The following is a 23,724-nucleotide window of genomic DNA, read 5'->3' as shown; positions in this document are numbered from 1 at the left end:
GAGTTTAACACTTTTGTTTCAGGAAAAAAGAGTTCCTAGAAGACCAAAAATTGTTTATGGGCTAAATAAATTTTATGTTGAGGATTATCTACTTACAATCACTTTAATGAGCTATTAATACAATATTTATGAAATATGAGAAACATATTAAGTCACTACTTTGCTTTAAAGATTTAAACTCCTAGTGAATCAGACAAACTTTCTAGCCTGAAATGAACAGATGCAAGCAAAAACAGGACTAAGAATACTTTTAGATTTAAAGGGAAGAATTTTGTTTCAGTTAACCTGTTCATCATTAGATACCAACAAAGAAGTTAATTTTGTATTTTGATATCTACATGCTATATTTCCAAATGAAGAAAAGTCATATGACTACTCAGAACCTGATTAGGCTTAGGTAGTGGGAAAAATATTAAGAATTTATCTATACTGTTATTTTCTAAGGTAAATTTAATAAAGGGTTTCAAAATTCAATTGTTTCAAAGGCCACACAATTATTCTCAAGACTGCTGAAAAGTTATAACACATGCAGTGGATGAATAAGAAACCAACATGCACATTCTTTCTCTGGGAATAAATTCAAATAAAAAAGGAGGAAAGAGCTAGGCCCGCACAAGGAAAACCAAGTCTTCTTTTGAAATAGTGGTACGAGCAAAGTACAAAGCTCAGAAGTTGTCAAAAGTGACGGGTTCTACAAATAATAGCAATAAATCACCAACAACAGAAAAATCTTTTAATAACATGAGGTGAGAAAACAGCAATGGGCTACTGACTGAATTTTTCAGGTACTGGCACATTAAAAAAATTATCATCATTAACATCACTTTCAGATACGTACAAGGTGACAACATGTACTATGCAAAAAAAGCACTAAGAACACTTCAGCATAACATATTAAAGCAAAACAGAAATGGTATACTTACCAGCTCCTCCACAGAGGGGACAGACTTAAGATATAAGAAAAAAGTTTTATAATTAGAAAAACATCAAACAACATATTTAGTGGTACAATCATTACAAGGAAAATTCCTATATGTTGAGTATCACTCGGGTCAAGTTAATTAAAATAAATATATTTGCAAATCCATAAGCAATGGTAACCGTACAGGATTAGATTAATTTTTTTTTTGTTTTATCCAAACTGATTAACACAGTTTGGATAAATGTCTTTCCACTAAAGCACCATGTTTCCAAACTAATGTTAATATGTCAGATGAATTCTATTCTAGTGAAAATGTACATTGTTTCTGAATGTTAATATCAAATATTCCAAAGTAGCAGTTATGAATCTGACTCATCTCAGTTAAATAAAACACTAACAATTTATATTTAGAGAATTTCAAAACTTAAAAGTACTTTAAGAGAATGTAAATATTCATTTAAATAAATTCTAACATATCAGTCTTAGAAACTAATCAACCAATTAAACAGAAATAACTGAAAATGAATAAAACTTTAAGCTGCATTGTTGTCATCATCAACATCATCTTATCTCATCCCTCTCCCAAGCTGTATATCTTATTTACTGCTGTGTTCCCTATAGTACACTTAATACATATGAGGCTAAATCAAAATGAGATTTTAAAAAAATTCTCTTTAAACAACCTACACTTATTAAGAGGGCAATAGTTAATTATGCAACACTTATAAAAATGAACATTATGCAAACATGAGAAAGCACTCAGTGGCAGGGAAAACACTTATATTAAGAGCAAAAGAAAAAATGTGCCACTGGCTGACACCCAACTCCATTTTCCTCCATTTTCTCCCTTATTAAAAGAACTCAGATTTTACTGGAGGTGGTCATGTGACCAACTAAGGGACTGATATGCAGCTAGGGAAGGCCAATGAGACAGCTAAACAACTGGCAAAAAGCTGAGGAGGATTTCATGAAAAGGTCATTAAAGAAAATGAACGCAGCTAGGAAGCACTGTTTTCCCCTTAGATTTTGGAATGCAAGATCCCGGAATGCAGGTAGGAAGAAATCCTGAAGGCAGAAACCATGAGCTGAAGATGACAGAGCAGAACAAAAGGAAGCTGGATCCCTGGTATCTCTGGAGCTGCTCTACCAGCTCTGGACTGCCTGTCTCAAGGCTTCTTCAACTGAGAGAAAAGACTGATAACGTGGACTATTTAAGAACAATTCTCATGTTACTTGGGATCTGTTTTATATGTAGCTAAACTAAATCTTATCTGATACAGTAGACTGGCAAAAAAAAAAACCGCTTACATGTTACAATCACAAATATCTTTTAAATATATTTATATGGACCTTTTTAAATAGGAATAAGATTCTATTCTGAGTACCAATTGGTTATTGATGTTGTCACTGGTCATTTTCAGGTAATGAGATCAAGGATGATTAAGACCATCTTCACATTTCCTGTATTTTCCAAATTTTCCAGGAGCACACACCAATTTTTATAATTAAAAAGCCTCATTAAAGACTGTCCTTTTCACCCTCTAAAATGCACATAAGTATGTGTTTCCTCTAAACTACTTACCAATTTTGCCTTAATGGTACCAGAGTCAACACTTTGGCCAGTTTTAGCATGAAGCTGAAGCTGAATAGAGTGCAACTGTAAAAGTTGATCATGTACTTCTTTCTCCAATACAACTTTCTCTGCTTGGGTCTCTGTCAGTTCAGATTTCAGATCCACCAACTGTGCCTTAAAAACCATCAACAATAGCAGAAATTAACACAGCATTGTAAATCAACTATATCTGAATTTAAAAAATTAAAAAAATAAAACAGCAACAATAAAAAACATTATGTTTAGTTTTCTTTATTTTTGATTATATTATTCAAGAATGACACAGAGAGACTATTTGCAATGGGATGAACACTGGAAGACCACTATTTGACCAAGCTATAGGATATCCACCTAAACTGACATAAAATCAACAGTACAAGTAAGATATTTGAGTGGAAAGAAAACCCTACCATAAACAGTATCTCTTAATAACACAATAGGCTAGTTCCATTTTACTTTGCTCACTTTAAGAAGGCTTTTCACTGTTTCACTTTTATCTGCAAAGTTTATGAAAATACACAGGTATGGGATGATTCATCATCCTATTGAGATAACATGTGCTATAGTCATTTACTAACATTAATAGTATGTTACAGGAGATGCTGAAGCTCCGATACTGTGACCACCTGATGCTAACAGTCGACTCACTAGAAAAGACCCTGATGCTGGGAAAGACTGGGGCAAAAGGAGAAAAGGGTGGAAGAGGATGAGATGATTGGATAGCATCACTGACTCAATGCACAGAGACTGAGGAAACTCTATGAAGTGATGGACAAGGAAGCCTGGCATGCTGCAGTCCATGGGGTCACAAAGAGCTGGACACAACTTAAGTGACTGAACACCAACCAGTCACCAATCAGTGGAGAGCCCAATCAGTGGTGCCGCCTTCACCTCAGTGAATAGTGGTTCAAATCAGCCTAACCACCATCTAGCAGTTATTTTAGGTGCTTCCATACAAACTACTGAGCTACAGTGGGTCCAAAGACCAGAGTTAACTGCAAGCTAGAGTTAACTGTTACAGCGTAGCAGAACCACTCATCAGAACCACTTAGCTATTCAATCTGAAGTTTTCCATTTTTCACAACTGATACATTGTTTTACAATAGCACACAGGATATATCCCTTGTGTGTGTTTGATCTTTCCAGCTTACAAGTAGATGAAAGACCAAGGCAAGGCCTTAGTTTTCTACTTAACATAAATTTTACCACTAAGCATCTCAAAAGCCAAGAAACATGCTGGCCCAATGAGTTAAAACGGTGGAGAATACTTTCTAAATTATAGGTGATACTTACTTATGCCCTTGAGAAACTTTCTTATCAACTGAGGTAATAAATATGCATTTGAACCAATCAAAAAAAAATGTGGCAAGTTATAGATATATTTAGAATTGGTCAGGTCCTCAGGAATTCAAAGTAAAGGAAGGTTTAAAGAAGGGTAGTGAGGAAAAGTGAGCTTTGAAGGGCTCTGAAGTTAAAGGACAAGAACAAAATAGAAGCAATAAAGCAGACAAGAGATGAGAAGACCAGCAAGGACAGACCAAGACTAGAAGCAACACAGGTAAATTCCCTGAGCACAGAGACCGGAGGACAGGGGTCTGCTTCAGTCTCCCAACTGCACCAACTGGTGCCTAGTATACAGAAGATGCCCAGGAAGTATCTTTAAGTTGAAACAAATTCTAATACTAGCCTTGTGATTTCACATAAATCATTCTGCCTCAAGTTTCCTTGGTTTTAAAATTGTATAGTATCCACTAGGTATAAATAAATAAGATACAGGATATAATATAGAACAACAAGGAATATACACAATATTCTAACTTTAAATGGAGTATATAATCTATAAAAATGTCAAATTGCTATGCAATAATCTGAAATTGATATAAATCAACTATACTTCAATAGAATTTTTAAGTAAATATAACAGGAATAATACCCATGCTTTGACTATTTTCATATTATTAAGCGTATATATGAAAGCACTTATTAGAATATGAAGACGTTATCAGCAAGATTAAGACTACTGAGTGGACTGTACACGAAAGACTGGACAAGGCTGGAGAGGAAAGCAAGGCTAGATACAACGAATGGCTTTGACTGATAAACCAAAACTGAGACTGAATCTGACAGGAAATCACTACATGTTCCCAATGACATTTTGTTTTTGTTTTTAATAGCATTTTGAGATATAATCCACATAAAATTCACTTTTTAAAAGTGTACAATTCAGTGATTTTTAGTATAATCACAGAATTATGCAGCCATCAATACCATATAACCCTGGAACATTTTCTCTCAGTGACATTTCAGCCACATGATATTTGTAGGTAGGAGGTGAAGACAGGGACACAAGCAATATCCTACACAGATTTATATGGAATACAGTTCTAATGAGTATATACCTAGGAAGGAAACTTTTGGGTTACAGAGTATAACTGTGTTAAACCTCAGCGGAAAAGGCCAGGTTTCCAAATGACTGTAGCAACTGACATGCCTCCCACGTATGATAGTTTCAGAACCTTGCCTTCATTTGGTGTTGTCAGTCTTCTTAATTTTAGCCATTCTGGGAGGAATGTAGTGGCATTTCATTGTGGTTTTAATGAAAACTTCTTGATTACTGCCACAGAAGCTGAACCACTTTATATTCCTACCAGCAATAAATGAGGGTTTGTTGACAGAAGTTTTGCATATATGTTTTGTCTCATGCTTCTCCAGGGCTTCCCTTGCAACAGTTGGTAAAGAATCCCTGGGTTGGGAAGATCCCCTGGAGAAGGAAACAGCTACTCACTCCAGTGCTCTGGCCTGGAGAATTCCAGGGACTGTATAGTCCACGGGGTCACAAAGAGTTGGACACAACTGAGTGACTTTCACATGCTTCTTCAGGGTCTCTAATTATACTAATATGAATTACTCTTTCCCTATCTTTTATATCCACAATTTCCTCTTAAATTCTTTTTGTTTTCCTCTTGCTATACTTACTGTATTGCCTATTTTTTTTTATGTTCCTTCCAAATTAGGCTCCATTCTAAAATAATTTTCCCCCAAAGTTCCACAAGTATTCTTTTTATTACTTTATTTCTGAGTTTTCCTGTTTCTGAATCATTCTGGTCTATTCATAGGTGAATTAACATTATTAATTTCCTTTAGTTTATATTTTACAGTTTCCAATTGATTTGTAGCCTTATCTAACATGCTTTCATTGTCTCTTGTCATATTATTCTATTTATTTCTATCTTTTTTGCATATAGTACATTTATATGGGGTTTACAGAAAATCCTTTTCTGTTACTCATGTTGAAATGAAATGGGTTTTCATATAGCACCTGTCAGGGAGGAGACTTCCATGTGGGGGTTTAAGGTGAGCATGGGTAGCTTTCCTAGCTTCAGGTTAGTGGGCTACCTCCCCTGGTCTTAAAGTGAACTTAAAACCATGGCCTCTGTAGCCAGAACCACTGTTTTGAAATCAGACACCTATATATGTATTCCATCCCTAACTTGAATATAAACTCTCCTCCCTTCAGACTTCATGTTTCTGCCCAGCACAAACAGGATTCTGTTTTTTAGCAATGTTTCTTTACAATTGGACCGTCTTTCTCAAAAGCGGTTTGTGTTAGAAATTTCTGAGATTCTTTGAGTCCAGCCCAGTACTCTGTAATCTTCTTCCTGCAGCTTCTTTGTGTGTGCCCGTGGTTGTTTTGCATTCCTCTGCAATCTGGAGGCAGTTTTGCCAGTTGTTCTCAGGCCCTCTGCTCAAGTTTCCCATCCAAAGGGATGTCTTCTCCTTTGGGGCTCTGTTAGTGACTTCTGTGTCTGGGTCCCCTTGCTATTCATTCCTTCCGCCACACAGGTGCTCAGTCACATGATTTGTGTGGGTCCTGCTGCCTCAACCCATCCATGTTCTGGGGCTTATGAAGACACCCTCTCTTCATCTAGTTTTGCTTAAGAGGCTATGACTGGATTTTTTTCATAATTCTAGTTCTTCTGTTTTTACAAAAGATGTTTTAAAATTTAAAACTTAATCCATTGCGATCTTTCTCAGACCAGAAATCTTTATCTTACATTTTCAATGCAACAGAAAAGCTGTGATAGGCTAGATCAGTACTGCCTAAGATAAAGTTAATATGAACCACATGTGTAATTTAAATTTTTCCAGTAACCACATTTAGAAAAGTAACATTAAACATGTGAAATAAATTTTTATAATATAAACCTAAAGGTTTAATCAGATTTACAGTCAGCTTTCTGTATCTATGCATTCTGCATCTACAGATTCAACCAATTGTGTATCAAAAATATTTGCTGGGGAAGGGGGCAGGGGGAAACTTCAGAAAGTTCCAAAAAGTAAAACTTAATTTGCTTCATGCTGGCAACTATTTACATAGCATTCACATTGTATTAGGTATTATAGGTTAACTTAGAAATGATTTAAAATACATGGGAAGATGTGCACTGCTTATATGCAAATACTGCAACATTTTATATAGGAGACTTTAGCATCCATGGATTCTGGCACCTGCAGGGGAGGGCTGGGGAGGACTGGAACCATCCCCTACAAATACTGATGAATCAGTTCAGTTCAATTCAGTTCAGTTGCTCAGTCGTGTCTGACTCTTTGCGACCCCAAGAATCGCAGCACGCCAGGCCTCCCTGTCCATCACCAACTCCCGGAGTTCACTCAGACTCACATCCATCAAGTCGGTGATGCCATCCAGCCATCTCATCCTCTGTCGTCCCCTTCTCCTCCTGCCCCCAATCCCTCCCAGCATCAGAGTCTTTTCCAATGAGTCAACTCTTTACATGAGGTGGCCAAAGTACTGGAGTTTCAGCTTTAGCATCATTCCTTCCAAAGAAATCCCAGGGCTGATCTGCTTTAGAATGGACTGGTTGGATCTCCTTGCAGTCCAAGGGACTCTCAAGAGTCTTCTCCAACAACACAGTTCAAAAGCATCAATTCTTCGGTGCTCAGCTTTCTTCATAACGGTACTTAAATGTTTGTGGCAAGAAGTACATTATGTGTTTCAACAGGTATGTATTGTCTGGTTTTCCTGTTATGATTTATGTTTCAAATAAAAAACCTCATTATTTATTAATAGCTGAGCAAAACTTCTGGCATTAATAAAGATACAAAGAGGCATAAGTGGTATTCATGAATTAATTTAGCAGGATATCTTGGGATACTGTGCATGCACGCTAAGTCACTTCAGTTGTGTCCAACTCTTTGCAACCTCATGGGACTGCAGCCTGCCAGGTTCCTCTCTCCATGGGGATGCTCCAGGCAAGAATACTGGAGTGGGCTGCCATGCCCTTCTCCAGGGGATCTTACCGACCCAGGGAAAGAACATGGGTCTCCTGCATCTCTTGCATTGGTTGGCGGATTCTTTTCTTGCTGAGCCACTGGGGAAGCCCTAGGTTAGCAGATTAATATTCAGAAGACCTCCATACTACCCTGTTGTTCCTGTAGTATGGAGGTCTCTTGAAAGTGGCCTACTATAAACAGGAACACTCATTAAGTGAAATAATTTCTCAAGAGACTGCTCAACTTTAAAAAAATGAAGGAAAAATTCTTTACAAAGCAAGGATGCAGTAACAAAATTCAAAGCTCAAGTTAATTTTTTTGAAACAGAGTGTTTCAAATTTACTCTAAATTTAGTAATATTTGAATAAGTCTTGTCTATGATATAAGCATTTTAGCTGCTAAGAAAAATTAGTGATACATTTTATGTGAAGATTATAAATTTCCATATTTTATTCAATGGCTACCCTCCTAATACAACAGGATTTTATAATCAAAGAGATCTTAGAGAACATAAAGACTACGATTATGATGATTACTATTTAGATAACAAAACCAACGCCTATCAAAACTGATTTTCTTTCTATGGCTATCCGAACAGTGGTAGAACAGCCCTTTGAACCCAATCCTTACTCCTGGGGTAAGGAAGCAGATGTGTTATCAAGCAGTTAGCTGTAAGGAAAAAATGTTTCTACTGCTACAATACCTGTTTAACTTACTAACAATATTCAGTTACCACAAAACAAGCATTTACCTACCATATGGCAGGTGTACATGTACCACGTGTCATTTGTAATTCTCATCATCATTCTTTCTCTCTCTTTTTTAATAGTTAAGGAAACTGGAAATCAGAGTTTAAGCAATTTGCCGAAGATCACACAGCTAGTAAATAAGACTCAAAACTAGCTTGACCATAAAAAAACACCCGAGCATCTTTCACATCACTAACCTTGGCCATGCAATAACCAGGAAAGAATGAAAATTAAAAAATATTTGATTTCAACCTTCAACTCTTCCATTTCTACACTGATATCTAAAAAAGTCTTTTAAAAAGCAAAATCAAAACCAGTTATATGTAAGACTACCTTACATATAGACTTTATTTGGGATTCATTCTTTTCACTTTCTACATCTGATTTTGGACTCATTTGTGGGAGAAAAAAAAAAGCTGACCATCAGGATATTCTTTCCCTAGAACTCATAAAGAACAAAAAGACTTCACTCTAGGAGGATCTCTAAGCCTTAGGTCCTTGACTTTCACTTAAAGGTCATTAAATCAACCAATGGTGAGATTTTCTAAGGCAGTGATTCTCAAATATAGTCCCTGGATCTCCATCATCAGCTAGAATGGAGTGGGGAGATGTATGAGCATTCTGGGCATATTTTGCAACATAGGAATGCAGTATTCTCAGGAATGAAAAAGACAGAAAGACAGGGTACCTAAATAACTTAGGATTTTTTTAGGATTATCATTACCATTCATTTGTATATGTAGTCATTACTATTCTATTTCTTACCTCAAATTCTTTTCCATCAAGTTAATTCCTTTCTAATTCTTAACTACTGGATTCCATTCTGTGGCACCAAAAATCGAAGCAATTTTTTATTCAGAGTTTCCTATTATTTCACACTGTCTAGACTTTAATCCTCTGTCCACACAATTTTGTAAAAATGTACAACAGCTGTACTTTTCCTTTCTAGACGTAGGCTAGTTTCTATTTAACTGTCTTATGGATAAAAAAGGCAATTACTTTACCTTAAGCATACCCCCAAATCTCCTGTTCTGGGAAGGATTAAACTAAGACAAGAAATTAGCAAATATCCAACAGCAGGGAACTTGGATCCAGGTCATTCATCACTTTGGGCATTTTGTACAGCTCTTTTGATAGAATTTTACAGAGTCTAAGCTAAGAATCTAAATTAAAAATCTGGTAAAACATTTTTATTTTGCACATGAAGCTTTGAGGTCCAAAGAGATTAGGTGAGTTGTCCTAAATTACAAACTGTATGGGATTAAAACTCAAGACCTCCTGACATCCTTTATAATTCTGGCAGTAATAGGAAAAATGGAAAGGAAGGAGTCCATGAGTTCCAAACGAGATCACATCCCAAATTTCAGAATTAGAGCTCTAAGCAAGAGACTACTCTGAACATACACCACGTAGCCAGCTTCACCCCCCAAACATCCAGATGCATGTGCACACACACATACACAAACACACGTGTAGGCACTGACAGGCATGCACACAAAAGCACACACACTCAGAGTGGTTCTTTGTAAGAATTACAAAGAAAACAGTTGACTTCAAATAGCAATTTGACTGTTATGAACCATAGCATACAAAGCTGCTGATAAAGACATTTCCCTGCAAACGCTTCTATACTTTTGTTTTAAAATACATGTATAAAATGTAATTACATCAGTAAAAAGAAACAATTATGCTTTTAAATGCATATTTTTACTATTTGGAAATGCAATTTAGGATGAAAGTACAGATTGGAATTTAAATCTCTAGCAATAACACCATTTAATGTCAATATCTAAAATTTATCATCTATACCCACCTACTTTCCTCAAAGGTTTTAAAGCTCATAAGATCAATCAAACAAATGTAAAAAATAAAAACCATACACTGATGGTGGTATATGACTGGTAAAGATAAAAGCCTTACTACAGTTTATTGAGTATTAAATATTGAGCTTCTTATTAATAGGAGAAACTTTACAGATTATATAACTTTCCTTGCCTCATTTAAACAAACAATGCTATTTTGTTTGTAAGACTGTCTTTTTCCCCCCCAGGGTCTAAACTTTTAAAAGAATCTATCATTCTTTATACAAAAGGTCATAAGCTACCTGACAGACAAGAGCATCATTGCTTCACATAGCCGTTTCCCCTCTGTGACAAGAATCGAGGGAATAATGTTACTAATGAAAGCATTTTGATCCATTCTCTTTCTTTTCTTCTACTTCTTCAAAAAAGCTGAACAAAGTATTACAGCTCATTTAATTTAACCCACACCTTTATAAAGACTCTTTCTCTATTTTCTCTTTTCTTCCTGTGACCAGGATTCTTGGCGCTGCTCTAATATCCAAGATTATAAAAAGCCAATGAGTCCTGTTTTAAAGCAAAGACTGTGACCAAACAGAAAATATATTCAAAGGTTAAACATGAAGATCTGTTAACTCAAGATAGGAAATAATATTCTCTTTTTTAATTATATATCAGCTCTTGAAATAGTATGTTCATTTGGCTTATGAAAGTTCTGTGAGAAAACTCTACCTCTCTGCTGCAATTTCCAATCCAAGCATAAAGACCACTAACTTCATCTGTCATCATTTCTCCCCAAAGTATTCTACAGCTATTTTTAGTTTCCCACATCATCACACATTTATTCAACAAGTATTTATTAAGCACCAATATATGCCAGGCAGTGGGCTAGGCCCAAGGGATACACTGCTAGATGAGACAAACGTGGATCCTGCCGTTCAAAGCTTCAGTGGCCTTGCGCAGGAGGCGGCTCATACAGAAAATGAATGACATATATAATAGCATTAACCATGTGCCAGGCACTGGTGTGAACAAACTCATGTTTTAATTGTCCTAATCCTCACAATAATCCTCAAAGATACTTTTTTGTATGAAGGGAAGTGAAGCAGAGAGATTAGGTAACTTGTCCAAGGTCATTACAAAGTCAGTAGCAATTTACATAATTAAAAGCCATAATAAGCTGTCTGAAAGGAGCTAAACAAAGACAATTAGTGGGGTGGGAGTGTATGGCTATCCTTCTGGGAACACTTCTGGGAACAGCTGCAGTTATTATAAGAGCAGCAGTTCTCACTGGTCTGTGTGACCATTTCAGAGCCAAAACTATTTTCATAATAATAAAGTATGATTTGCCTTTTTCATTGTGTTGACATTTATTCCAAAGATGTTAAAGCAATAATGACTAGAAGGCTGACAACACGTCAAGACAGCGGCACCAAACTACCAGTAGTCAATGAATGCTTCACTAACAGGCACTCCCAGTACAAAACAAAAAGCATTTCAGAATGTCCCAATAAAGCAGCAAAATTATCAATTTCTAAAAATCTCAACCCTTGAGTAAGTTTTTAATGTTCTGTGGGATGAAATGGGAAGCATGCATAAAGCATCCCTGATGCTTCCCTGATGGCTCAAATGGTACAGAGACTTGGGTTCAATCCCTGGGTCGGGAAGATCCCCTGGAGGAGAGAACGGCAACCCACTCCAGCATTCTTGCCTGGAAAATTTCGACAGAGGAGCCTGGTAGGCTACAGTCCACGGAGTTGCACAGAGTCAGACACGATTGAGCAACTAAAACCTGCCTTTTCATTTTCAGTTTGCTGCACGTCAAACTATGTTTTCTCAAGAAAAAGCACTTATGCAACTGCTTGAGTTGCAAAGCTGAACACTTTTTTCTTGGAACATCATTTTTATTTGAAAGAAGAACAAACTGTGGTTATTAAGACTGATATATCTGGCAGACATGTTCTTAAAGATAAATAAAGTGAATCTGTTATTCCAAGGAAAACAACTGACAGCATTTGTTGCCAATGGTAAAAATTTACACTTTCAAGTGAAAATTAGAATTCTGGAAAATCTGAATCCAGCACCATAAACCTGACAGCTTCCCAATATTTAAATATTTCTCATGTGATTGGAGATATTAACAAATGTGATTTTTTGATATTGTATTATGAGGTGTTTCCACATTTGGAAGAATCTGGATAACCCAGCAAACCAATGTTTGCAAAATGACCACACACAATGTTAAAATCATGCCTTGGTAAAAGATTCATTCAAAGGCTATAAAGACAGACCAATGTATTTTAATGTGACGGTATATAAAAAGTTCACTGACAGATTCATACTCCACATTGTAACTAACCTTTAAGTAATTACCTTTTACTATCAAAGAATATCCACAATTATCTGAAATAGCTATTAAAATACTGCTCCCTTATCGAAGTACTTATCTCTGTGAGGTCAAATTTTCTTTCTATAACCAAAACCACATATCACAACTGTCTGAATGTAAAAGGGAATACAAGAGTCCAGCTATCTATTGAGACAGATTTTTTTTAATGTAAAACAATGCTACTCATAATTTGCGGGGAAGTATAGTTATTTTAATTAATAATTATATTAACACACAATGGGTTTACTGTTGCTATTTTTTAAATATATACATTTTATTGAAGTATAGTTGACTTACAATGTTTCACATGCACAGCAAGATTATACATATACATATGTATATATAGTTATACACATACACAAATATTATTTTTGAAATTATTTCCATTATAGGTTATTACAAGATGTTGACTAGTTCCCTGTGCTATATACTGTTGCTACTTTTAACTCATATAATACTGGGTTGGCCAAAAGGTTCATTCAGGAAACACTGAATGAATCTTTTCAGTTCTGTTCAGTTCAGTTGCTCAGTCATGTCTGGCTCTTTCCGACCCCATAGACTGCAGCATGCCAGGCTTCCCTGTCCATCATCAACTCCTGGAGCTTGCTCAAACTCATGTCCATCAAGTCAGTAATGCCATCCAACCGTCTCATCTTCTGTTCTCCCTTTCTCCTCCTGCTTTCAATCTTTCTCACCATTAGGGTCTTCTCCAATGAGTTGGTTCTTTGCATCGGGTGGCCAAAATATTGGAGTTTCAGCTTCAACATCAGTCCTTCCAATGAATATTCGGGACTGATTTCCTGTAGGATTGACTAGTTTGATCTCCTTGCAGTCCAAGGGCCTCTTAAGAGTCTTCACCAACACTACAGTTCAAAAGCATCAATTCTTTAGTGCTCAGCTTTCTTTATGGTCCAACTCTCACATCCATACATGACTACTGGAAAAACCATAGCTTTGACTAGATGGACCTTTGTTGGCAAAGGAATGTCTCTGCTTTTTAATATGCTGTCTAGGTTGGTCATAACTTTTCTTCTAAGGAGCAAGCATCTTTTAATTTCATGGCTGCAGTCACCATCTGCAGTGATTTTGGAGCCCCCCAAAATAGGCTCTGTTTCCATTGTTTTCCCATCTATTACCATACAGTGATGGGAACAGATGCCATATCTTAGTTTTCTGAATGTTGAATTTTAAGCCAACTTTTTCACTCTCCCCTTTCACTTTCATCAAGAGGCTTTTTAGTTCTTCGCTTTCTGCCATAAGGGTGGTGTCATCTGCATATCTGAGGTTACTGATATTTTTCCTGGCAATCTTGATTCCAGCTTGATAAATCTTTTGGTCAACCCAATAATTATTTAGTTTTCTCAGTTTTAATTTCTAATACAGTAAATACCAGTAGATATAACCTGTATTTCTTTTTTTCATAAAAAGCTCTCTGAGGACCTTATAATTGTAGAATGTAAAGGAGTCCTGAGACCAAAAAGTTTAAGAATTATTGTTTTAATTTCTGAAAGGAGACCCATGTGGACTGGGCCATACAGAAAAAAAATCAGAAGAATGATAAGATATGACACTGGAGAGCTATCCAGAGATCAGATCACAGAGAGTTCATCAGTGATAAAGAGTCTGAATTAACTCAAAGTACAATTGAGGAATTTAAAACAGAATTATATGGTCATATTTATGTTTTTTAAAAGGCAGCTTTGTGTAATATGGGAGACAATGTGACTGAATTAGAGTTAGGGGATCTGAAATGGAAGAAAGTAGATAAATCTGTGGTGTATTTTTAAAAGTTAAAGTATTTTAAACCTCAAAATGAAGTTCTAAACAATACAAAAATGCTTTCAGTTTTCATTTTAACATAAATAATTCAGTTGCTCTATGATCAAACTGGAGGTGGAGTAAAGAGAATGAACCTACCCAATATATTAGAAACATTACCAGTACATTAAATCCATACTCAGTACTCTAATACAGTGATGTTTAAAGTTACTTTCAGTCAGTTTCAACTTGTTCTTAAAATGGAACACCATGAAATAGTAACTCAGAAATCATATCTTTGTGACTGATTCAGTCATTCAATAATGTGGTGGGCACCATCTTAGACACAATGGATAGCAGACTTGTCCAGAGAGACACCATCCCAGTTCTCAGGAAACCTGTATTACAGAACGATTACTGGTAATCTTTGAGGATTCATGGTAGAACAAAATGAAGTTGTTTCAAATGATTTACTCATTCAAATAAACATTTGTAGAGTATATACAGTGTGCCAGGATCTGGAGAAAAAAAAATGATAAGACGTGGATTCTGCCCTTGAGGATTTTACATTTAATAGAATGAGATTAAAAATACATTTCCAATTATGATGTGTTGTAAACACCTGTACAGAGGCATGTGTGATGTACCAATTCAAGAAGAAACAAAGGTAGTCAGAAAGAAGGGAATGCTGAATGGAGATCAGCTAATACACAGAGAAGGGAAAGGTCTGAGATATGAAAACCCCTAGCTGGTGAGCTATGGGGTCGCACAGAGTTGGACACAACTGAAGCGACTTAGGAGCAGCAGCAGGTGAGATACGGAGGCAAGCAGGTCAGAAAGGTTGATATTTAATGTGTGAGTTCCAAATTTCCAAAAATTGTCCCCTTTAAGGGGCCAATTCTGTAATCCACATATATAAGTCAATTTGATAACCACACTGAAAGGAATTATTTACTTTTCAATATGGTGTGGGAAGAACCATGGAGAGAAAAAACTACCAACCAATTTTCAGAAACCAAAATGGATTCACAAAGGGATACTGTTACCCTCAAAAGTCAGCTTTCACAAGCATTTGATAGTTCAGATAATTTCACCTACAACAAAATCTTGACCTTCAAGGAGCTTACTTGACAGAAGTAGAGAAATGTGGCAACCACTAGTTACAGCCCAATGTAACAAATCTTATAACAGCTTGAGTTTCAAGGTGTTAGTCATAAGGCTTGCTGGGTGAGGAAAGCCTTCAAAACAAATGGTGATGTAAGCGGTGTCTTGAAAGATGAGGGTGTTTGATCCTGTAGACAAAGGGGACAGAGAAGTTACTATACACAAAAGTCTATGCCAAAGTAGAGATGCCAAGAAAGAGCAAGCCTATTTAGAGAAAAGAAATTAGACCAGCTTTACTGAGGGACAAGCAGCTAACAAGGGGAGAGGAGAGATAAGGACTGACAGACTGGGCACTGACCAATGTGCCAGAGTATGAATTTTAGCCAGTTAAGTGATAATGTGCCTGCTAAGTCACTTCAGGCATGTCCAACTCTGTGCAGCCCTATGGACAGTAGCCTGCCAGGTTCCTCTGTCCATGGGGTTCTCTAGGCAAGAATACTGGAGTGGGTTGCCATTTCCTACTCCAGGGGATCTTCCCAACCCAGGGATCAATCTCACATCTCTTATGTCTCCTGCATTTACAGGTGAGTTCTTTACCACTAGTGCCGCGTGGGAAGCCCAGTAAGTGATAAGGAGGTATACAAAGAGTGTGACAGAGTCAGAGCTGGCTTTTTTGATATGAACCTTAATATGAATCACTTTAGAATGAATTTTGGCAACAAAAGGATGATTTGGAGGGGTTAAGAAGTAATTAGGAAACCACGTTGCTGTGTTGTGCTTAGTTGCTGAGTCATGTCCAATTCTGCGACCCCATGCACTGTAGCCCACCAGGCTCCTCTGTCCATGGGATTCTCCAGGCAAGAATACTGGAGTGGGTTGCCATGCCCTGCTTCAGGGGATCTTCCCAACCCAGGGATTGAACCCAGGTCTTCCACAATGCAGGCGGATTTTTTATTGTCAGAGCCACCAGGGAAGCCCAGGAAACTATGTTGCTGCTGCTGCTGCTAAGTCACTTCAGTCGTGTCTGACTCTGTGTGACCCCATAGACAGCAGCCCACCAGGCTCCCCCATCCCTGGGATTCTCCAAGCAAGAATACTGGAGTGGGTTGCCATTTCCTTCTCCAATGCATGAAAGTAAAAAGTGAAAATGAAGTCGCTCAGTCGTGTCTGATTCAGCAACCCCATGGACTGCAGCCTACTAGGCTCCTCCACTCATGGGATTTTCCAGGCAAGAGTACTGGAGTGGGGTGCCATTGCCTTCTCCGGAAACTATGTTAGGAATATGCAAAAAAGGATAAAGTCGCCTAAATCCAACCCATTCTCTTTCCTGCCAGTCCTGCTCCGTCTTCTGGATTCCTTACTTCAGTGAATGGTATCAGTCTTCTACGGTTGTCATAACAAATTACCACAAACTAGGTGGCTTCAAAAAACAAAACTATTTTCTCACAGCTTAGGATGCAGGAGCCTGGAATCCAGGTACTGACAGGGCTCACGACTTCCGGAGACCCTGAAAGAAAAACTATCTCATGCCAGTCTCCTAATGCCGTGGCTGTTTGACTTGTATGCCTGTCCCTCTCTAATCTCTGACTCCATCCTCAAATAGCCTTCTTCTCTGAGTCTCTGTGCATCCTCTGAGGATAATCTGTCACAATCTGCTATGACCTTATCTCTATCCTTACATTAATTACATTTGCAAAGACCCTATTTCCAAATAAGGTCACATTCTGAGGCTCTGTGCATAGACATGAATTTGGGGGGAAGCACCATTCAAGCCACTGCAGGTATCAACCAATACATTTCCCAAACAGAAATGGGATGTCACCCATAATCCTTTCCATCTACATGATTATCAAATATGGGTTATACTCCTTTAAAGATTATCTCCTCTTCTTCATCCCCAGTACCATTTTCATTTCAGTAACACTCTTGCGTGTATAGCAAACTTCCTGCTATGGCACTGAATGAATGCAATTATTACTCTCATTTCTATGTTTGTATACCTGGAGAAAGTCATACAACAGGGCAGACTGGTTGTACCATGAATTTATGGTAACTCTAAATTACCTCAGCACTGCCTGGCAGTCCTTCTATCTGACTGGCCAACTTGCTGTCACACTCTTTCATTACTATTTCAGATTTTGCTCACTCTCCTTGGGCTTTTACTTTCAACCACTTCCAGTTGTCGTCCCAGGCTGCTATTGTATACAGAATAAAGCCACCATCACACAAAACACTCCCTCCTGCTTCTGTGCTCATCATCTCTTCTTTCCCTTTAAGTGTAACAGCTGTCTTTGCAATATGACGTCAGTCTCTCGACCTGTATTCTGACCCTCATCTTCATTCAGAAAGCTTACTGCTACTGATAATCCCCCTCTTTTCCCTAGAATATCCAGATTTTCCCTCAGCTAGATGCTGCTCATTGGCTTGCAAACACGTTTAACTTTATTTTTCCATTAAAAAAAGTGAAAACAGTACGTCCCCTGAACTCCGCCATCCAGCCACACTCAACTGTTTCTGGTTGCTTTTCTCTCTACCTCCTTTCCCAACCAGAGATAAATGTGTTTTTGGAGCGATTGGTTTTTCGCATTCTGTAGTCCTGGGCCCCTTACTTAATCCCTGTAAAATGGGAATAATAAACCTACGCCACATGACTTGTGAGAAATAGGTGAATCAATATACATAGAAGACGTAGGACAGAGCTGGGCCCATAGTAACTGACCAACAGTTAGCAATATAGTCATTGCTGATAATATATCATATCCTTCCATTTATCCAGCCAACTAACATTGTGGAATCATCCTGAATTCCCTCATCCCTCTATTCCAACCCATCCCTGCTGCTGCTGCTAAGTCGCTTCAGTCGTGTCCGACTCTGTGCAACCCCATAGACGGCAGCCCACCAGGCTCCCCCGTCCCTGGGATTCTCCAGGCAAGAACACTGGAGTGGGTTGCCATTTCCTTCTCCAATGCATGAAAGTGAAAAGTGAAAGTGAAGTCGCTCAGTCGTGTCCAACTCTTAGCGACCCCATGGACTGCAGCCTACCAGGCTCCTCCGTCCATGGGATTTTCCAGGCAAGAGTACTGGAGTGGGGTGCCATTGCCATCCCTCTATTCCAACCCATCCCTAGGCTCTGTTTATTTTCACTTCTCAAATCTCTCTTGTTCTGAACACTTTCCTCTGTCTCTGCTATCCTACTCCCATCATCTCACATGGATCAGAATTAAGAGTCCCCAGTGGTTTTCTGCATTTATTCATTTTATTTCCACAAACTCTCTCCTTATCACAGCCAGACTGAACTATTCTAATTTCCTATCTGAGATTCCTAATCTCCTGAGATTACCACCTAATTTAAAATATTTCCCATTGTTATGATAAAGCCCTCAAATCTACTACATGGTCTAGAAAATCATAAAGATATAGTCCCTACGTACTTGTGCAAACTTCTTTTGCCCTCTGCTTATAACACTTATCAACTCTCAGTTCTTCAAATGCATTAGCACTCACCTATCACCGCTGCTTTCCATTTCTTGCTCTCTCTACTGGAATGTTGAATGATACTCCTCTTTCTCTTGGCCTAATTAATTCTTACTCATCCTTTATGTTTTACCCAAATGGTCACTTCCTCAAAAGAAGCCTTCCTTGATCTCCCAGAACAGGTTCTCATTACTCTATGTTCCTCAAAGTTGGAATTTCACATTTATATAATAATTATTTCAACAAATTCCCCCAATAGAATCCAAGTTTCATAACAGTGACGACTATATCTATTTTTGCTCTCCATTGTATACCAAGTGCCCAACACAGCACATGGCACATAGCACTCAATAAGTATATATTGGATCAATATTAAACTTCAAGTTCAATGCTGCAAACAGTCCCACTGCTTGTTTAAAAACAAAATACTTCTGCACTAGTCTAGAATGCTGCCCAGTTTATCCAAGTATGGAACATGGCACTAGAAACTAAATATGAATGGCCTTGGGCAAAGGGAAATCAGTGTAGTAATTACTGAAAAGAGCAGGGATGGGGAATTCCCTGGTGGTCCAGTGGTTAGGATTTGGTGTTCTCACTGCCAGGGGCCTGGGTTTGATCCCTGGTCAGGGAACCAATATCCCTTGTAGACAAAAACAAACCAAAAAAAAAGAGCAAGGATGGACAAGTGAGAATGGGGGCAATATTTTTTGGTGGGGGGAAAGTTGGTTACTATTTTTGAAACCTACCATGTTATGGCACTACAATTGTTCATGAGCAGTTAAAAGCCAATGTTAAATAAACTACAATGAAACTGATGCACTTAAAAACAAAAGAACAAAAACAGAATAGCTTTAAAGCAGTAAAAGGACAGTATATCATTTCATTTTCAATGAAGCTCTAGATGGCTCTGGACAGTAAATCACTTTAAAAATGATACTGACTCAGCAACTGCTGAGGGAAAGGAGGATGTGAGAGAAGATGTGCTGTGTAGCTGTTATTTTAAAGAAGGGGTGAACAGGCAGAAAACCCTGTGTCAAGGCAGAGAGGTGAGTTTTCATAAAGCACAGGATGTTGCCCTTTGTTCTACTCCAACACCTCCTCCTGCTGCTACTATTACCACTACTACTGTCCCAACCAGGACCTGTGACTCCAGCACAGCTGTTCCCAAGTGGCTCACCATAGCAGGGATTCTCAAGCAGGTGGGAAGTATGAGAGAGACGTGAGTGATTAAAAATGGCACTACCTCAAAATATTCTGAATTCTTTGCCCTCCCCTTCCCCTCTCTCCAAATACAACTTAAGGAAAAAAGCGGTCATATAGATGCAATTTATATATTTCTTTTAAGTGCAACCTCTGATTTTTTTTTGTAGCAGAACCGTTTTCCTAACTACTATATTAATATTAAATTAACTACCTAAACAATAACTTAGCAGAAGAAGGGCAATTTAATCTAAGTTTATCCAAAATCTAAGATTTAATCTAATCAATTTAAATCTAAGTTACTCTTGGAGGTATCTGTTTCTTGATTATAAAAATATTTCATTACAGTAATATGCTTTAAGTATTAATTTCTAAAACCACCGAACTTTGGTGCACATCTGGTGCACTATATCAGACCTTAAGCGACCTCAAATATTATGTCTTAATGTCCATATCCTTAAAGCAATAAAATGAATTTAATTCACTTACTAAAAAATGAAACAGGGCAAGAAAGTGTGAAATCTTTGCTAAAATTTCAAGATCTCAAAAGATTGCTAAAGGTACACAGGGCAACCTCTGAAATTCTGCAGATGATACAATGGCAGATCTACTTTGAAAGGCACTGCTGACAATGACTCTCCTCAGCAACACACAACTAATTCCATGAAAACTGTAGAAACTGTTAAACAGAGAAACAAGAGCCTTACAAAGAAGTCAACTGTAACTGAAAAAACACACAAACAACCCCTATTTTCTAAAATCTTCAAATTAAAAGCTTCAAGGATGGTAAAAAAAAAAAAAACATGCTCACATTGTGATGGGCTAGCATTTCTTGTTTTGAGAAATAAAGCCACCTTCTAAGCCAGGACATAGAATCAGAATACATAATTATGATTTTTGAAAAAGAAAATGCGTAATTTAATATAACTCTAAATACTCATTTAAAATATTTAAAGATGAAAAAACTGAGCATCACCTGCTCACAGAACAATCATTTCTCCAAAATTAGATTTTTAAAATCTGACATCAAAACATCAAAGTTTCTGTAAGTCACTTAAAAAATGAATTAGATTTTGTTTCATTTTTAAAAAACTTGTTTATTCTTAGTGTGTGTGTGTATACTCACTCAGTTGTGTCCAGCTTTTTGCGACCCTATGGACTGTAGCCTGCCAGGCTCTTCTGTCCTCAGTAAAAACTCTCAGTTTTATAGGATGAATAGCAAAAGCTACTAAAGACCATCAAATGCAATGTCACTACCTGAATAAATAATCATCTTCTAGAAACTACAGCTGAATCAAGAAATCAAGAGACATTTTCACAGATGTAGATGAATAAATGATTAGCTTTATGTCAACACTTCCAACCCTTTCAAAAAGGATAAAAGAAATTAACAGTTCTTTCAATGAAGAAGAGTCACAAAATCTCCCATATACAATTCTATGCTCATCAAAGATAAATTATACTACCTTTTTCATGACGGACAGGAAACAGAAAGAATGCTAACTAACTACTAAGCAAGGAGAGAATGCATTTCTGATATTCATATTGATCTGGATCCAGTGGGCACTCTCAATCATCACAACTGATAGTAATGATTTCTTAGGAAATCTAATGTCAAAGAGCTTTGCATATCATTTATTATCCTATTTTTATCCACTTTAAAATGAAAGACCCATTCTCTTATTTACATTATATAATTAAAAAATGCTCTTTATATAATAATGTTAATCTATCATGATTTCTAAATATCGTAAAAATGTGCTAATTTTCTGCAAAACATGGTAGGTTTTTTGGGAACTACTACTACTGCACTCACACCCACAACCAAGATGAGAGACTTAAGCAAATGATCGCTCTTCACATACTTTCAAAACTAAATCCAGACTTTGGGAAATGTAGTAAAGTACAGACACAACATCAATATTAGAAGTCATCTGAATAACTGTAGGGCGCTCTGGAGGTATCTGCCTGTAATTTAAGGACTAACTGTAAACTGAGACAGACATTGATCCTATCTTGTTTTTCCCTTTTTCCTAAGAGCTTTGATCAAACTCCCCTAAATAGTTCATGTAGGCAAGTAATAGCGCTGTCTGTGTGCAACAATGAAAACTGACCTGAAATAGTCCAAAATAATCAGGACTGGTGATATACAAACCTGCAATGTGAAAGTAGATCTAAAAACTCAAATGTTAAAAGGTGAGCTAAAATATTCTTATGACAGAGCACCTTTGAGCTTGTGTTAAGTCTTAGGCTTCTTAACGAAAAGGCACAAGTAGACAGGTGTAATTAGTTCCTGTTTCCTCCTCATAAAGATACCAGGAAGGTGGCTTTCAGGGCCCCAGGAGACCTACATGTCAACCTACACACCTATTCCTGCTCTCACCTAACGTCACTCTCTTCCTTCACACACACTCACTCTCTCGTCACATATGAAGCCCAGGTGCCCCAGTTGGCAGTTTTCACCGGTGTGTTAAATGAAGTCTGATGGCTGGAGCTGAATGCCACCGCCTCCAGGGCTCAAGGCTCACCTCTAGCTTGTGGTTGATTTGGGACACAGTCTGGGCTTTGTGGCAAAGCTGCGCAAAGCAGGAGCTCAGGCTGGTCATCTTCTGTCTCCCCTCATAAGTGATGTCCGCCTGGTCCGGATCAATCTCGCCCAGGAGCAGATCCACATCCACGAAGGCCTTGTCGAACTCCTTCTCCAGCACCTCCAGCCACCGGAACATAGATACTCCGCCAGGGGAGACCCCCACGGCGCAAGAGGCTCCCCCTGAGCCCCCTCCGGCCCCTGCCGGGCATGGACCGCCCGCCGACATGGCGCCGTCTAGGGCCTCCCCCGACTGCTGCTGACCCCGTCGTCCACCCCGCGAGAGGAACTGCTGGGACTGCGGGAAGCCCCGCGCACGCACGCTCCGTCCGTCCCCTCTCTTCCCCTCGCGTGGCTAACGCCGGCAACGAAGCCCCAGAGGGGCAAGAGCAGCAGAGCAGAGGCGGCAGCGGTGGCACACGGAAGACGCGGGCCGTCCCACCTCTCGGCCCGCCCCCGCCGCGCATGCGTAGAAAAGACCTAAGCAGACGCAGCCCGGAGGGACGAAATAGGCGGGGCTAGGGTGCGACCTTGGCCTATGAAAAGCCTCCGTTTGAGACCTGCCTGTCAACGGCCATATTGAGAACTGGCATACTCCAGCTTGAATCCCCGAGGCATGGAGACGCATGGTGTGGGGTTCCAAGTTGGAAAGGCCCGGAGAAGAGAAGGTGTCCACGTCGCAGAGGGGAACAGCTTCCACCCCTTTGACTTCATAGTGGGCAGGAACCGTTCTAAAGTAGTCCGACAAAGTTGCCGCGGTAACATTCTGTGGCAGGGAAGAGTGAGAAAGGGCCGTGTGAGCATGCGCAGTGGCCACGTTTTACCTTTTGCAGTCCAA

General features: G+C 38.4%; 1 protein-coding gene across 2 annotated transcripts in view; it reads right to left on the bottom strand.

The window, feature by feature from the left end:
* GOPC (golgi associated PDZ and coiled-coil motif containing) overlaps positions 1–23,360 on the bottom strand; it is a 40,048-nt gene extending 16,688 nt beyond the window's left edge. Inside the window, exons 1-3 of one of the 2 annotated variants that reach the window (XM_027551125.1) lie at positions 22,828–23,360; positions 2,505–2,669; positions 924–947 (exon numbers count right to left, since the gene is read on the bottom strand). In XM_027551125.1, the coding sequence (XP_027406926.1) occupies positions 924–947; positions 2,505–2,669; positions 22,828–23,115 (477 nt within the window). In that variant the 5' untranslated portion in view covers positions 23,116–23,360. The remainder of the gene's footprint in view (positions 1–923; positions 948–2,504; positions 2,670–22,827) is intronic. The other variant, XM_027551126.1, reaches the window with a different exon arrangement.
* Positions 23,361–23,724: the final 364 nt, after the last annotated feature.

The sequence above is a fragment of the Bos indicus x Bos taurus genome, chromosome 9 (genome assembly GCF_003369695.1).
Source record: "Bos indicus x Bos taurus breed Angus x Brahman F1 hybrid chromosome 9, Bos_hybrid_MaternalHap_v2.0, whole genome shotgun sequence".
Lineage (NCBI taxonomy): Eukaryota > Metazoa > Chordata > Mammalia > Artiodactyla > Bovidae > Bos > Bos indicus x Bos taurus.
This window is presented reverse-complemented; position numbering and strand designations above follow the sequence as displayed.